Source organism: Archocentrus centrarchus, chromosome 20 (genome assembly GCF_007364275.1).
Source record: "Archocentrus centrarchus isolate MPI-CPG fArcCen1 chromosome 20, fArcCen1, whole genome shotgun sequence".
NCBI lineage: Eukaryota > Metazoa > Chordata > Actinopteri > Cichliformes > Cichlidae > Archocentrus > Archocentrus centrarchus.
In genome coordinates this window covers 31,884,816-31,900,904 of record NC_044365.1, presented here as the reverse complement: position 1 = coordinate 31,900,904, position 16,089 = coordinate 31,884,816, and the positions used below count along the sequence as shown (strand labels likewise).

At 40.4% G+C, this 16,089-nt stretch overlaps 1 protein-coding gene across 1 annotated transcript; it reads right to left on the bottom strand.

Moving 5' to 3' along the window:
- Window positions 1-2,917: 2,917 nt before the first annotated feature.
- LOC115799305 (diamine acetyltransferase 1-like) lies at window positions 2,918-6,423 on the bottom strand. Its single transcript, XM_030756400.1, has 6 exons — window positions 6,167-6,423; window positions 5,125-5,176; window positions 4,962-5,042; window positions 3,765-3,866; window positions 3,635-3,675; window positions 2,918-3,320 (listed from the first exon to the last, which is right to left on the bottom strand). The coding sequence occupies exons 1-6, from the start codon at window positions 6,227-6,229 to the stop codon at window positions 3,144-3,146; spliced, it is 516 nt and encodes a 171-aa protein (XP_030612260.1). The 5' UTR covers window positions 6,230-6,423; the 3' UTR covers window positions 2,918-3,143.
- Window positions 6,424-16,089: the final 9,666 nt, after the last annotated feature.

The window sequence follows — 16,089 nt, the reverse complement described above, 5'->3', positions numbered from 1 at the left end:
AGAACAGCCTGGATGTTCACGCCTGTCCCATCAGCTGTGACCTTTCTGTGGCTTTGAGTCAGGAAGTGTTTCAGTGGTTTGCCAACAAGAAGAACATGTGACCTCCTCACACATCATCTATGACCCGACCTTCATTAATGCCGTGTTTGTGCCACTTACTTTGAAACTTTGTAGCTCAAAGCAGAAACAAAAACTGGAGCATCAGTGTGTTGGTTTAGCTTTGGGATTTATGTCTCATTTACTACAGTCAGGTGCGTTATGAGAAGAGGGCAGCCAAGGGCAAATCCAGAAAGTCACAGTGACCCAGCAACAATCACACATCCTGTTTTATCCTGACTTTGGGTTTCCATATTTTGTGCTCGTCTGTCTCGCCCTCATTAGTTCCAGTTAGCCGTATGTTTATACTTTGACTATGTCTGTTTTACCTCACGTCTGACTTCTATTCTCCAGTAGAATCATAAACATAAATTCATCGGTTTCTGCTTCTATTCAAAGTGGACCCGCTCGGTTTTCTTTACTTCCTGCCGTGTATGCACAGTTCCAGTGGTGGACGTTCATATTAAACATGAACAAAGTTTCATTTAATGAGGTTAGTGTGTGTACAAGTACTCCCTGTGAGCCACAAGCCTCAGCATCAGACATGTTTCTCTCCTCTGCCTCATGGCAACACCTGTAACATCTGTAACAGCCACAAAAAGCAATGTGTTTGTGTTCGTGGTAGTTGAGTAGTTTTCACTGACTGAATCTAACCGAGAAGTTTGATTACAGGCAGTTTTTAATGCCTAAACACGTCCCAGTATCACCACTGTGATAACCCTAATAAATTATATTAATTATGAGGACCGTCAGGATCCAGAGAGAAGAAGATGGTCTGTGGTGTTTCAAACTATGTGCAGATGTAGGTCAGTAGCAGTGCAGCAAAAGCTGCACTGTTGGAGGAGTCGGCGTTTATCTGCAGGGTGTAATTTAATGATTTGGGTTTTAAATCACACACATCAGCTCATGAAGTGTAATTACATACAGCTGCGTGGTTTAATGTGCACAGCACGCGTGCTGATGGAGGCGTGCGAGCCTCTGCAGACAGAAGCCGGGCAGCTGGAAGTGAAGATATCTGAGAATCTAAGACGGGGAGAGGAGACAAAACTATTGAGGGGGATATTTGAAAATGTGTGGGAGTTTTTTCCTCTCCTTTTATGCTCCTCACACACTGCTTCCCTAACAAACCTCCTTTTAAAGGCCCGAAGTCTGAGAATTTAAGAAAACAGGCCCTCAGAGTCAGATCCAGTGATCTCAGCACTCAGACACTCTGTGGGAAACTAATGAGGCTGCGTGCTGCTGTGTCAGTGGGTTTTAAAGGATGTCGGAGGGATTTCCAGACTTCTGATATCGGCACAAGGAGTCCAGTGAGGGTGTATTCAGAGAAAAGAAGGTGACTCTAAGCTCTAATGATGAGCCCTAACTCTTTGTCACCTTTAGTGCAGCTAAAGTCTACTTTGTTGTATCCACATCAGGGTCCTGGTGTGGATGTGAGAGACGGGCAGGTGGGAGCTGTTCTCAGAGTCCACCGATTCTAACTGGACTTTATCAAAAATCCCAAACCTGGAGCCTGCCGAGCTTCACAGGATAAAAATGACGGATGCTTAGCCAGACATACAGTTTAATAATTCAACATAAACACACCCACCCAGGGGGCTGCAGGAGGGCAATTAGCAGAGACGTTGAACTTCTGCTGAGACGTGAACATCAGGCCTCACTCTGTACATGGGTTTTATAACCTGCTTCCGTCTGTGAGGTTAGACTTTACAGCACTTTTAAGAGTTTCCTCCTGGAACTGTCTGCAGCTGTGATAAGAGCTCAGTTAATCCATACGAGTTCAGGCCATTAAAATCAGTTTATAGTCCAGCTTCTCTCTGCTTTATGAGTCCAAAGGAGGAACAGCCCTGTGCAGTCCTACAGTGGAGCCTGTAGGACTGCACAGGGCTGTAAATATAAATGGTTTCTGTTGAAAGCAGAGCACCCATTTACATTAAAGGTCCAACACATTCTGACTTTTTCAGCAGTGTTTAACTTCACAAATAAGAAAAACCTCCATTTATTCTATAATTTTGGAGGTTTCCCTGCAAATAAATCCCCAAACTCCAGTAACATTAACATAACCACATTAATGCAGTACTAAAACTTCAGAAGTGCAAACTAAAGAGTATGCAGAAACATGGTGCTTTACAGATGGCTCTGACCTCCTCCAAACATACTGATGATGATTTGAACCAAAAATGTCAAATTTAGATCCATGGCTCCATCAGACCTGCTGACACGGACTCTCAGGGCAGTTCTGGTGTAACGTGGCAGACCTCAGCCTGTGACCGCCGCCCTCCCACTGAGGCCGTTTCTGATGAGCCTTCCCTGAGCAGTAGGTGGATCAGCAACAGGTCTTTGTGTGGGTTTGTCTATGCTGAGAAATGCAAACTTCAGCTGATGGCTCTTTGGGAACGTTGTTGGTGTAAAAACACATTCTTATGCCCATCAGACTGTTAGATTTGGCATTTTTCATACACAGAGTGAAAGAAATGGGGGAAACGATGTTTTTGTGACAGGCTGCTGGTAACAAAGTAACTATTTAAAATTGGTTCTGTCATCTATAGACTGATTTATCCTTTGAGTTGGGTTAAGTGAGTTTGGTCAGGCACAGGAAGCAGACTTTAACATCTTAAACAATCCTGAGAACTCTGAGCTGACAAGCCTCACACCAGTCCGGCTCCTGAGGGGTGGCTCAAGACTTTTGCACAGCACTGTAGCAGACACAACTGACTTGTATAAGATTATCAAAATGCTGTTTATTGAATTGTGTGATAAACGAGTTCATTCTGAACTACATTCACTGGTAAGTTTGCTGTTTCTGAATAACTGAAGAGTTCAGTGACGTGTGATCAGCTGATTTTATTTAAAGCGTTAAGGTGATTTTACACAAACAGTTAAGCAGACGTTACAATAAAGATGAGAAACACTGAAGCTGAGCATTAAACTAAAGGCTCACTAAGACTATGAACTACATACAGATCAAATACATCAGATTACTGTCATAAACACTTCCTGTGTCTCAAAGCTGAACTCGTTTGAGGTGCCCCCCCGCTCCGCTGGACCTCTTATTCCTCAGGTGGAGTGGCCATCTTGACGAGACTGTCCTTGTCGAACCTGAAGAGCCTCCAGCCCTCCTCCTGAGAGAGGTCCTCGGCACCGCGGCGCTTGTAGAACTGGACCGACGGCTCGTTGTTCTCCGCCACCACGAACATCATGCCGGTGCAGCGCGTCTTCATCGCCAGCTGGAGAGGAAGGAGAGGGGTTCAGGTTGGTGCTCTCAAAGGAAAGCATCAAACTCAGGATGCATTTGATCCTACATTTCCCAGAATGCAACAGATTATCTGGTTTAAAATATTTCTTTAAAAGGACAGAAGTGTTTGTCCTGATGTCATTTGCCTGTTAAAGGTGCTAACTTCTTCATCACTCTGACACGGCGCGTTTAACAGGCTGAGATAAGACAGATAAGATCACCCTTTACAGGTTTAGGGTGGGTCAGCTGTGCTGGAACAGGTCAGGGGTGGGTCAGCTGTGCTGAAGCTTAGATAAACAGACTCACGTTACTGAGGTGCCGCAGGATCTCCGAACCGATGCCCAGCCCTGTGGGAAGAGGACAGATGCAGATTATTAATGAAGCCGCTGCAGATTAGGATTGAAACGTGAACAGGAGTGGATGGAGATGCTTTTACCTCTGCACTCGTTCATCACATAGAAGTCCTCCAGGTAGAGCTGCTTGCCCACCCAGGGGTCGTATGTGAAATAGTACATGGCGAAACCCACCACCTTGGGCTCTGTGGGGAGACACAGACCACCATGTCAGATTTTTAGAAACTCAACAGTCTCTTTCTTGGAGATAATCTGGATGAGATAATATATGTTAAGACTACACAGAGCAAATAAAGACAACTGTCTCCACACTTTTTGGAGGCTTTGTTATGTAAACCAATGCTAGCAGGAGCTAAAGAAACGTATGGAGGACAGATTTCCTGCCCACCTTTGAGCTGTAATATTTGAGGAATGAGAACACAGACTTAGAGGCAAATGTAAGCTTAAGATGATGAGAGCAAAAAAAAAGCCATTACCCCAAAAACATCTGCAGGCAGCGTTACTGAAGGTGGACTCATTCTGGTGCTGAGACATTATTTTGGCTCCAACACTTATCGAAGCATCAGAAATGCCTCCGTGCAGGAAAAGCTCTAATTTAACCTTTAATTCAAAGGATTGTTGGGACATCTACTCCTGACCAAGAAACGGAGTGAAGCCAACACTGAAGGGCCAAAGACTGCAGTTCCTCCAACGGCCACTAGAACAGATTTTCCACAGGACACATTTAATCCCAGTTACCTTATTTCTATAAGATTTATGGCACCTACCAAACCAATGTGTGACAGGGTGCCTTTTGTTAAATGCAGAGATCAATAGAGTTCTCACTGTGAGCTTTACAGGTGATGATCTGGGACCCCCTTCAGATAGCCAAGTAAGACTTTCCCTTTTCTGTGAAGCTTCAGAGGCTCCTGGTTCTAGCTGTGTCCATCTTTTACTTACAGTCTATGCTCCAAACATGTGGCTTCACCTTCAGGTTAGATTTTTTCCTACTGCTATTTATTGTGACTATAAAGAAAACACACTTTAGATAATTATGCTCACAGATAGATTAAAAAGCTGCAGGCGAGTGCGACTGTTGGCCTGTAATTACACAAACAGGAAGCACACCCTGTACAGCCTTAAGGTGAACAGACGGTGGGAAACAGTCCACAGAAAACATTTTCATCTGTTTATCAGGTGACCCGATAACCTTTAAGTTCCTGATCGAAACTGTTTAAGTTTGAGGCTGAAACTGAAGCTCTGTTTCTTCCTCCTGTAAGAGGATCTGTGGGGTTTCGTACCATCACTGCTGTTCGCGCCTTGGATCTCGGCGATGATGCAATGGTAAAACGGGGTGTCACCGAATCCATCCTCAAGGAGTTCTACAGGCAAACAACCTTTAATTATTTAAACAGAAGAAGAAATACAGGCTGTCTTTGTTTATGCGCTGGTCTCTAAACTCACCTTGCTCAGTCAGGGTCACCTGATGCTCCATCTCCTCGTATTTCGCAAGTTCCTGAAACAGCAATGGAAATGATGTAATTCACCAGCACACCTGACGCTGAAACTCTGAACATCTAAATATCTGATAATCATAATTTATCCTGTGTGCTTGGAGCTTGATTAACTGAATGACAGCATATTTATGAAAAATGAATAGCAAATCTGTGGTTTTATGGTCATTTATATGGTGCTTATTAATGCTAAGCTGGGGTTGTTTCTCATTAGGCATTTTCCAGCATGCATCATCATACAAACGTATGACTTATTATGTGAGAAGTCATTCAAGGAAAAATGCCAAGGAATCATTGACATAATGGGTCACTATTGTTAGGCCAAAAAAAAAAAAAAAAAAAAAAACTTTATTTAATATGAACACAACATTACAGAGTACAACATGTATGTATATTTACATATGGTACTTTTAATTATATAATTAGAGGCTGATAATTAAATGGGCATTTCATCATGTAAGCAGTGGTTATTTTCTCCCCGGGGTCAAAGTCAGTATCCTGTGGAAACCTGCAGGATGAAAATGACCTGAACTTTAAACCAGAGGAATTCCAGACTTCCTGCTGTCTCCAGGACTCTCCCGATCAAACCTACACCCTCCTTTTTTTTAAGCATCATCTTGTTTTGTTTTTCCTGAACTGTAATATTTCTCCGTCGGGGTCACCCGTGATAAGAACACGTCGTCAGACTGACCATATATGGACACCCGGCGGGTCTGAGTCATCTGACGGTCAGCCGCGGCCTCCGGCTCTGACCTCATACTCGGACGTCCTCCGGATATCTCCCACCTGCCGCTCCGTCACCAGTAAACGGCGTTTTCCATCTACCGTGGCTAACGGCTTGGCTAACGGCTAGTGTAACACCTAACACCCCCCCCCCCCCCACTGCTAGCTCATTTCCAAACATTATGTTTAACTCCTCCTCGTTTCATATCACATTAACGAATTTTAGCCCTAAATATCTGCTGTTTGTTTTTTTAATGCCACAGGCCTACCTTCACCAGTCGTAATATATCAGACACGTCCCGGGGTTCAGCTTTTCGTAATTTATACTCCATTTTCTTCTTTTACTTTTTTTTCCTTTCGTCAGAAGTCCTCTGTATGTGAATTGGAAGATTAGGTGCTTCTTCATTCGCCTCGCCGTGGCTTTTCACCCACAGTCAGCCTCTGGTCCGGACGCGCTCGTCGAGACTAAACATTCAGTACGCTTGGCCCTCGGCTGGGTCTCTGCCGCTCAACTGAGCTGCCTTTGTTTATGTCGGGGCTTTTATACCCGGCTCGCGCTCCAATGCGATTGGTCGGGTCACAGAAATCTCAAATTTCTGACAAATCGGCGACACCCTCCGGTCTCTTTTTTTGTCCAATCAGGGTTCAAAGAACGCTCGCACGAAGGGTCTGTTTTTATTCTGTCCCGAGATGTTTTTGACGGAGAAACGGAACCGAGTTTTCTACTTTAATTGAATAAAAAGTAATTATTTTTTAAATGAAACAAAGACGCGTCTCTATCATATAAAGCTACTCAATCTAAAGAGGAAGTTTTGCTTCTTTTTGTAGGTAAAACTGATCAAATGAACTCAAGTATACAAAACAACACCAATTTTCCCCCAGTGATAAGATAAGTGTTATTATAGACAGTTCCAGGTATTGTGAGGACCAGATAATAATATAATAACTGACCGAAGTCCTTCTAGAAGGAAGTCTGGCCATTGAGCAGCACCTTGAAATGCCTTTGGGGACCTATCTGGGTATGTTGAAGCATTATCTAAACTAACATTAATTTTAAAGGTCTCTGGAAATAAAAAATGCCGTGTATGGAATCACCATCGGTCTGATTTTGCTCCTAAATAAGGCTTTTTCCTCGTGGACGTTTAATTTCCACTCACAATTTTCCATATAGATTTCAGTTCACAGCTCTCTCATTAATGTCTGCCTACACAAGTGGAATTTTCCACCACCAGCAGACGCCACATGTTCATGTTCAGGGCAGAGAGTGTGTGCAGATGCTAGGTGTGGTTACAGCCTTTGCAGGCGGTCGTAGCATTGACAGACGGGGGAACAATGCTCCCCTGAGCACAGGTGAAAGGTCACCCACCTCTGGCCTGTAACTGAGACTGAAAGTGGTGCAAAACAAGTCATTTAATGTCTCCAACTGTGCATCATGTGGATGGTTTCATGTCTCGTTGTCACTGCTTTATGACTCTTTATTTGTTTAAGGATGTCTGCTCCTCTTTGTTGTCATTTTGCACTGTTTCTTGTAGTTTTTTTATATGCACTTGTACAGGAGGGACCAAACATTTGCACATCCAGAAAAATATTCAGTGGGAAAACCTGCCGCATGGTGGCAGAAGTCAGGAGGAGAGTGTGCCCTTGTAGCTAAAAACAGAAAGTTTTAAAGGAGAATGCTCTGTAGACTATGACATAGTAAGCAGCATATTCAAATATCCATTCATAATTTGATTTGCACTCAAATTATTATTTGTTATACTGCACAGCAAATTGTGAAGTGTATATTTAACACTTTAAGAGTAAAGTTTACACCAAACTCGGTGATCATTTGGGTTCAAATTCCCAGTGTTGAAATAACACTGGACATTGGAGTTAAATAAATAAAATTCTTACACTTTGAGAGTATAAATGAACTCTTAATGATTTGACTCTTTCTAGACTGACAGAGAATAAAAATAAACTCTGATAGGGTGTCTAATCTATATGATATGGAGTACAATGTACCATTGAACAGAGTCTATTCATCACCAAAACAGAGTGAATTCTAGCTTTATTGAGTTGATCTTTGACACTTGTATCATTGCGTACTATAGCTTTAAAATTCAACTCCCTCTATCATTTATGCACTCTTACAAAGATACAATTTAATATTAATTAGAAACATTAACTCTCAATTTAAAGATAATTTTACACATGAACGAGCAACCAACAGGTAAAGAGTTAAAAGAGCATTCTGTCAAAGAGTTCCAAGTATACAGAAACTTGAGGAAACAAAGGACCCCCCCCCCCCCCCCCCCCCCCCCCCTTCATATAAAAATCCAATTGTAACAATTGCCAGAATTGTCTAAACATTTAACACTGGACTGCACCTTAGTCATTATAAATTGTGAACAAAGACAACCCCAATTAACAAAATGTGAAAGCTGTAATAGAAATGCAACATCAGTTGCATCAAAGTTTTACACTTTGGCAGCAATTTTGACTACAACATAAACATCCAGGTCTATAACAAACAAGTTTATGTGAAAGAGTTACTCTAAAACAAATCCTCTGTCAGTGTTTTCTACAACAGCACAAGAACCACATGGTAGGAGTAATAATGCTCATTATATCCAAGTGTCTCAAAGTGCTCGACAGCAAGAAAGAGCTTCGCTCCAAGATCCTTCACCCTGGAGCTTTCATGACACAGACCAACATCAGTATTATAAATGAATACATACTGTCCAGGGCCTGACTGTAAGACATGCCAAACACAGTGTGCTTTGAAGAGTTCAAAGGCTGAAATTGAAGACTTAGCCTTGCAGGGAATGAGTTGATGATCCACAACAATGTAGTAGTCATTGATGGTGTGACGTCATCAATGACTACTACATTGTTGGTGCTCTCACCCACATTGAGCGGGTGAGAGCGTTGCTGTGATACGTCAGCATGTATGCTGCTGACTGAAGGATGAAGTTTGTTCATTCAGTCTGTTTACATGTTTGTTATCTTACGAAGGAGGAAGCACTTTGGTGAAGTCTGCTTCACTTTTTCTCTCTGTATCTTTTCTGTTTACATTTTAACAGCACAGCTGGGAGTCTTTTGTTATGGAGGAAAAAAGCATTAATTTATTTGAGGAGCATTATTATTTAAATATGCCAGTGGTTTATTTTTGAGCAATTTCTCATGTACATCTACAGCTGAATATTAATAAAAGTGGGACATTAGCTTTGACTCAGAGGTGCCTTTTTGTTTATACCTTTGGGAAGAAAAAAAATATCAAGATATATTTTGTATATCACCATTCAGGTAAAAAATATTGAGATATTATTTTGGTCCATATTCCCCAGCCCTAGTAGTTCTAAACATATTTTTTTCTTCACTTTTTGTCTCTCCAAAGATGTTTTTCCTCTCTCCTACAGCCTCGATTGCAACTACATGCAAATAACCAATTATGCAAACAAGGTGGTGATGTCATATAGCGACTTTTAGGACATCCAATAGCTACTTTCCTTGCTGAGGAGTTGGCGGGAGGCCAGACAGCAGTTTCTGATGAAAACATGTGGCATTCAAAAGAGAAGAGACATAAGGTGGACAGCAAAAATAGAAAATTTAACGACAACTGGACCGATAAGTATGCACAAGAGTAAGAGTCCCGAGAAATATGTGGCCCACTGGCAAATAGCCTCATGAGAATTTGGCCCATAGAAAAATGTAGTTGAATACCCCTGGTTTAAATGAAACACTGTCAGACATGCAATTCATAACTGCTCTATAAAAAAAGACGTTTGTTGGTTATTTGCAAAAAAAGTGAATTATTGGACTTCCGCTTCCGGCCGAATGGAGTGAGCAGCAGGACGCGGCAGCTCCATAAAGCTTTAAAATTTAAAGTATCCTGGTTAACAAGCAGTGATTCTGGTTCACAAGTAGAGCAATTTTGAACAATATAGACCATGAAAAGCAGTCGGAAATGCACTCAGAAGACTTTACAGACCGAAGCCTTGCCGGCTAGTATCGATCCGGTTAACATAACGGCAGCGAACGTAATCAACGAAGCCCCAACCAGCAAAACTTTGGGCAACACCACACCGGACAACGATGCCTCGGGGCACATTCAAGACGGAAGGACGGGAGAAGAAGCCCCTATCACGGTAGGAACACTTCGTAAAGAGCTACGTGCATATCGTGAATATTTAAGGAAAGATATCAAAACCGAGATAGAGGCACTGCATCAGGAAATATGTAAAGATATTTCAGCATTACGAGAAGAAGCCAAAGCAGATAATAAAAAACTTTAACAAAAAATAGCAACGCTGCAGAAGATCTACACAGAAACGGCAGACGCCCAGAAAGAAGTGGAAAAAGGCCTCAATGAAGTTTCAGATAAAATAACTGACATGGAGAAAAAACATGACACCTTGCAGGACTACAAAAAACTGCACGAAAAATTCATGGACCTGGAAAATAGAAGCCGCAGGCAAAATCTACGGGTCGTAGGCATCAGGGAGGAGGCAGAAGGAGGGAAGCCGAGCCGTTTCATCGCACAATTCTTTCCAGAAGTGCTTGGGAAGGAAAACTTTGAATCACCAGGCTGATAGATCGAGCTCACAGATCCCTCGCTCCCAAACCACGGCCAGGAGAGCGCCCGAGGGCACTGATAGTTCGCCTACATTATTTCACAGACCGGGAGAAGATTTTACAGCTATTCAGAGGTAAAGGCCGCCTGTTTTACAGAGGATCTCCTGTACACATTTTCCCAGATATGAGCCCAGAGATCGGTAAACTACGAGCCACTTTCAATCCAATAAAGGCGAAACTGCGAATACCTTACAGCCTGTACGACCCGGCAAAGCTGATCGTAACGGTGAACAATAACAAACATTCATTCACAGACCCACAGGCCGCCGAAAACTTCATCAGAGCAGAATAAATTAAAGGACAATGAAGAAGAAAGGTTTAAAACGAAATTGGCTGACTTGAAACATAACAACACAAATAGATTTATTTTACATGCTTAGGAATATGGGAGCAGATTGATATTTTATTCACAGTACTAAACTCAGCCCGTGTTAACTTTTACTTGTTTAGATTAGAACATAATGGTAAGTTATCTGACCCAGGGCTATATATTGGTTACCTAGAAGGAGCTTAGTGTCAAGTCAAGTGTCTAAAGACTTTAGGTTTTGAGTTTAGATGAGAAGGGAGTTAATGTTTGGCCTTAAGGGCATGTTTGTGTTTGTTGTGTTCAGAATGTTCTGTCCTTCAGAGGATATCACAATGGAAGAAATTGGTTACCAAGCAGTAATTTGACATGGCCAATGAAAACATCAGGATAGTAAAAACAATGTCAAATAATTTGATTAAATTAGTGACCTGGAACTGCAAAGGCCATAATGGAGCCACAAAACGAAGTAATATTTTAGGGCATTTGAGAAAACTAGATATGGATATAGGTTTTCTTCAGGAAACACATTTGAAAAATCAGGATCAAAACAGATTACGCAATAACTGGATAGGGCAGGTTTTTCATTCTAACTTCGGTACAAGGAGCAGAGGGACAGCAATCATAATTAAAAAAACAATAACCTTTATGGCTTCAAAAATAATACCAGACTCCCAAGGCACATACATTATAGTCATCGGTAAACTATATGACAAGCTGAGCACTTTAGTGAATATATATGCCCCTAATGTGGATGATGAACAATTTATAAATTCATTACTATTAAAATGACCAGATATGGACTCTCATCAACTGATAATTGATGGAGAGCTTAACCTAATATTGGACCCAGTTCTAGATAGATCATCACGTAGACCAACAACTGTTTCTAAAGTGGCAAAAAGCGTTCAGAAATTCATGGACAGCTACAAAATAATAGATCCATGGAGATCGCTGTACCCCCACACACGGCAATATTCTTATTATTCCCCAGTTCACCAAACGTACACAAGGATTGATTATTTTTTAATAGACAGTAGACTGCTACAGCTGGTGAACAATTGTAACTATGAAACAATAATGTTATCAGATCACAGTCCTCTAACTCTACATCTAGCCTTTGGACATAACCAAATATCAAGGAAGTGGAGATTTGATAATAGTATACTGTTAAATAAAGCTGGAACGGAAGAGATTAAAAAGCATATAAACCTATATTTGATAATCGACGACACCCCAGGTATTAAAAGATCCATCCTCTGGGAGGCGCTAAAGGCATATATGTTGGAGGACAAGTAATCTCATGGAAAAGTCAGGAAAATAAACAGCGAAGAGAAAAGGAAACTAGACTTAGGAGGGAAATAACAGAAATAGATAAGCAACACGCGCTGGCTCCATCAGCAGCTCTGCATGGGAAAAAACTGGCTCTTCAGACAGAACTCGAATTAATGTACACTACAAGAACAGTTAAAAATGTAACCAAAGCAAAATATACATTTTATGAACAAGGGGAAAGAATGGGTCAGATTTCAGCACAACAAATAAAAAAGCAAGAAGCATCAAGGATGATTACTGAAATTCGTAGAGACTCCGGTCATGTTACAAGAGACTTAAAGGAGATTAATAATACTTACCCACACGTCTTGAAATAATCTTACCAACAATTATCTCACAAGACCAAACCGGGTTTATTAAAAATAGACAGTTGTTTTTTAATATTAGAAGATTACTAAATATAATCTATTCAAGGGACAAAAAGTGTTTGCACTCAGAGATTTTACTCTCCTTAGATGCTGAAGAGGCCTTTGACAGGGTTGAATGGGATTATCTCTTTTCAACCCTGTCAAAGTTTGGTTTTGGTCCAGGATTCATATCTCTGGTAAAATTATGATATACCTTTCCTCAGGCTTCAGTGCAAACTAATAATGTTTATTCAAGTTATTTCCCTCTTGGTCACTCAACTAGACGGGGCTGTCCACTCTCACCACTACTTTTTGCTTTGGCTCTTCTACTGCGTGAAACAAAGGAATGTATGCTGACGATCTTTTACTGTACATAACAAATCCTACAAAATCCATTCCAGCAATAATGGAAATCCTAAAGGAATTTGGGAGGATTTCGGGATACAAATTAAATCTATCAAAAACTACGTTATTCCCTATCAATTCTAAAGCTCGGACAAATATTAATGCATTTAAAATTTTCCCTTTTTCAATCTCAACTCAATTTAAATATCTTGGGATAAATATTACTCAAGAATATAATGGCCTCTTTAAACACAATTTCTTAAAATTATACCATAAAACAAAGCAGGACATAGATACTTAGATCTCATTAGCAGGCCGAATAAATATCATTAGAATGAACACGTTGCCTAAATTTCTGTTCTTATTCCAGTGTATCCCAATTTGGATACCTAAGGCCTTTTTTAATAAAATAGATTATCTTATAACTAGGGGTGGGACTCGATTAAAAAATTAATCGAATTAATTACAAGCTTTGTAATTAATTAATCGAAATTAATCGCATTTTAATCGCATTTCAATATTTAACATGAAAAATATTAATTTAAGTTTAGTTAATGAATGAATCAATATACATAAGCTTAAACTTCAAAATTTTGTTTATTTTCCCACCAGTCTACTACACAGACCAATGAAGGGCCGAAGTGCTCCTGTGATAAATTCCTGAAATTAAAGTTAAGCATCATAACTGGATAGTTTTATTCAACATTAATGTCTCACTTGTTATAGTTGGAAATTAATCATTCTCTCAGCTGTATTCCTTGATGTTGAAATGTGTTATGCTTGTTTTAACAGCTTATTTTGAATTAAAGACTTAAAATTAAACCACAAAAAGGAGAAAAAGTTCGTTCTCCGTTTAACAGCTGCTTTTACACAGCTGTGCTTCGCACTCACGGTTGCTAGGCGACATGAGCTACGCAGAGGTGATGGCAGGTGACGCTAATATGAAGGCTAGACGCTCACTTCCGGCCTTTGCGGTCTTCGTGGGCTGCGAAAGACGTGGTCCGGGACATTGTGCGTCGATATAATCTGTATGCCTGGAACTCGTGCACTGAGAAACGTTCCACGGTGCAACGTGCGATTAAAATGCGTTAAAATTTTTAACGCGTTAATTTCCCCGTAATTAATTAATCGAAATTAACATGTTAAAGTCCCAGCCCTACTTATAACATATTTTATTTGGAACAGAAAAACTCCAAGAATCAAGAAAACGTTCTTGCAAAGATCATGCCCTGTTTTCGACGCTACTATTGGTCGTGTAACATTCGCTCACTGCTGTTCTGGATTCAGGATTGGTGTAGGATGGAAAATGAAAGCTGTTATCCTTCCTCTTTAAAAGCATTATTATACTCTGCTGTCCCCATTGCAAATCAAAAGATTTTGAATCCAGTAGTCTCTCATTCGGTTAAGATCTGGTCTCAAATAAGAACGTATTATAGGTGGACAGACATGTCACTTCTTAGCCCACTGATAAATAATCATGCGATCCCTCCATCAATTTTGAACACATCATTTATTCAGTGGAGCCATAAAGGAATACAATGTATTAAAGATTTAATTATTCAGAATGTTTTTCCCACATTTCAACAATTGCAAAATAAATTGAATCTGGAAAGTAAAGATTTCTTCATATACCTACAGATCCAAAGTTGCATAAAAAGTCTGTTTCCATCCTTCCCCAATCAGCCTCCATCTTCCCTTTATGGAGACAATCCTTTTGTTTGATCCAGTCAAAAAAGGTTTAATTACAAAGATCCATAATTGGCTGCCGCAGGAAGCACCTACATTAGACCATCTGAAAAAGGCTTGGCAGGAAGATTTAGGAATGACTATCACAGATGATCAATGGTCTGAAGCCCAGAAACATGTTCATTCTACTTCTGTGTGCATTAGGCATGGCCTTTTGCAATTTATGGTTTTACACAGGTTGCATTTATCAAAACTGAAAATGTCAAAGAGGTTTCCCTCTGTTGATCCTTCCTGTGACAGGTGCAGGATTGTACCGGCCTCACTAGCACATATGTTCTGGAATTGTCCATATATTGTGATATATTGGAATATAATTTTTCAGACCCTTTCTAAAATCTTAAAAAGCAGATCAAACCGGACCCACTTTTGGCTCTATTTGGGGTGAGGTCGACTGCTGTGCAGCTATCGGACACGCAGGATAGAATGATTGGTTTTGTGACCTTGATGGCACAGAGATTGATTTTGCTATGCTGGAAGCAAAAAAACCCCTCCTTCCCATTCAGGTTTAATGGAAGATATTTTGGGCCATTTAAAATTGGAGAAAATTAAATATTAATTGAAGGGGAAATCTAATATTTTTGATTCAACTTGGCAAAGTTTTATAAATTATTTCAATACAAATATATGATTGTTAACTTTGGTATAATGATGTATATGAAGTTTTTTTAGGTAGGTTGTTTTTGTGTTTGTTTTCCTCCTTGTTGGTTTGCATGCTTGGTTGTTTTGTGGTTTACTACATTGTCACTTAATGGGAAAAAAAATTCTCAATAAAGAGAAGATAAAAAAAAAAATGCATCATTCAAGTAAGCTGTCAATGTAATGGAAAAATTGATTCCAATATTCTGCACATTTTTAACAAGTATGCCAAAGCTAGGACTACCCTGACGATTCTTCGTTGTCCTCTGGGTTCTCCTGAGCAGACTGAAGGAGAGACTCCAGCATCGCTGTCCCAGTGAGGTTGTTGGCTTCTCTGATGACTTTCTGCCTCAAACAGGTTCCACACTTTTCCATTAGTTTTGATGAGATTTCCTCTCCAAACATCATTTGGAAATCCTGCAGCACCTTAAAGAATACAAAACAAGCAAAAATCTACATCAAACTATAAATTACATGAAACATCAATAAAGGAGAAAACATGATGAGCTACACTGAGTTGCGGTGAAATGATAACACTCAGCTAGCCACTATTACTGATGTGACCTAAAGGAGCTAAAGTTTAAAGGAACTGCCAAACTTGACTGGGGTGTGCACATGCGTACATGTCGGCATTAAGAAAAGAAAGATGCTTTGCTGGATTTATTAATGTGTCAAAACAGCTGTGAAGAATCAAAAGATTTTAGAGCAAAGCCTTCATCTTCAGATTTTCTGTTCAAAGTGGACTTACAGGGCCTTTTGTATCAAGGAATCTTGGGAACACGCTGAGGAGGGTCTCACACTTCTCAGAATCATGAATCGTCTGTACTGAAACCTTTGTTCCGTTTTCAAGAAGCTCTGCAAT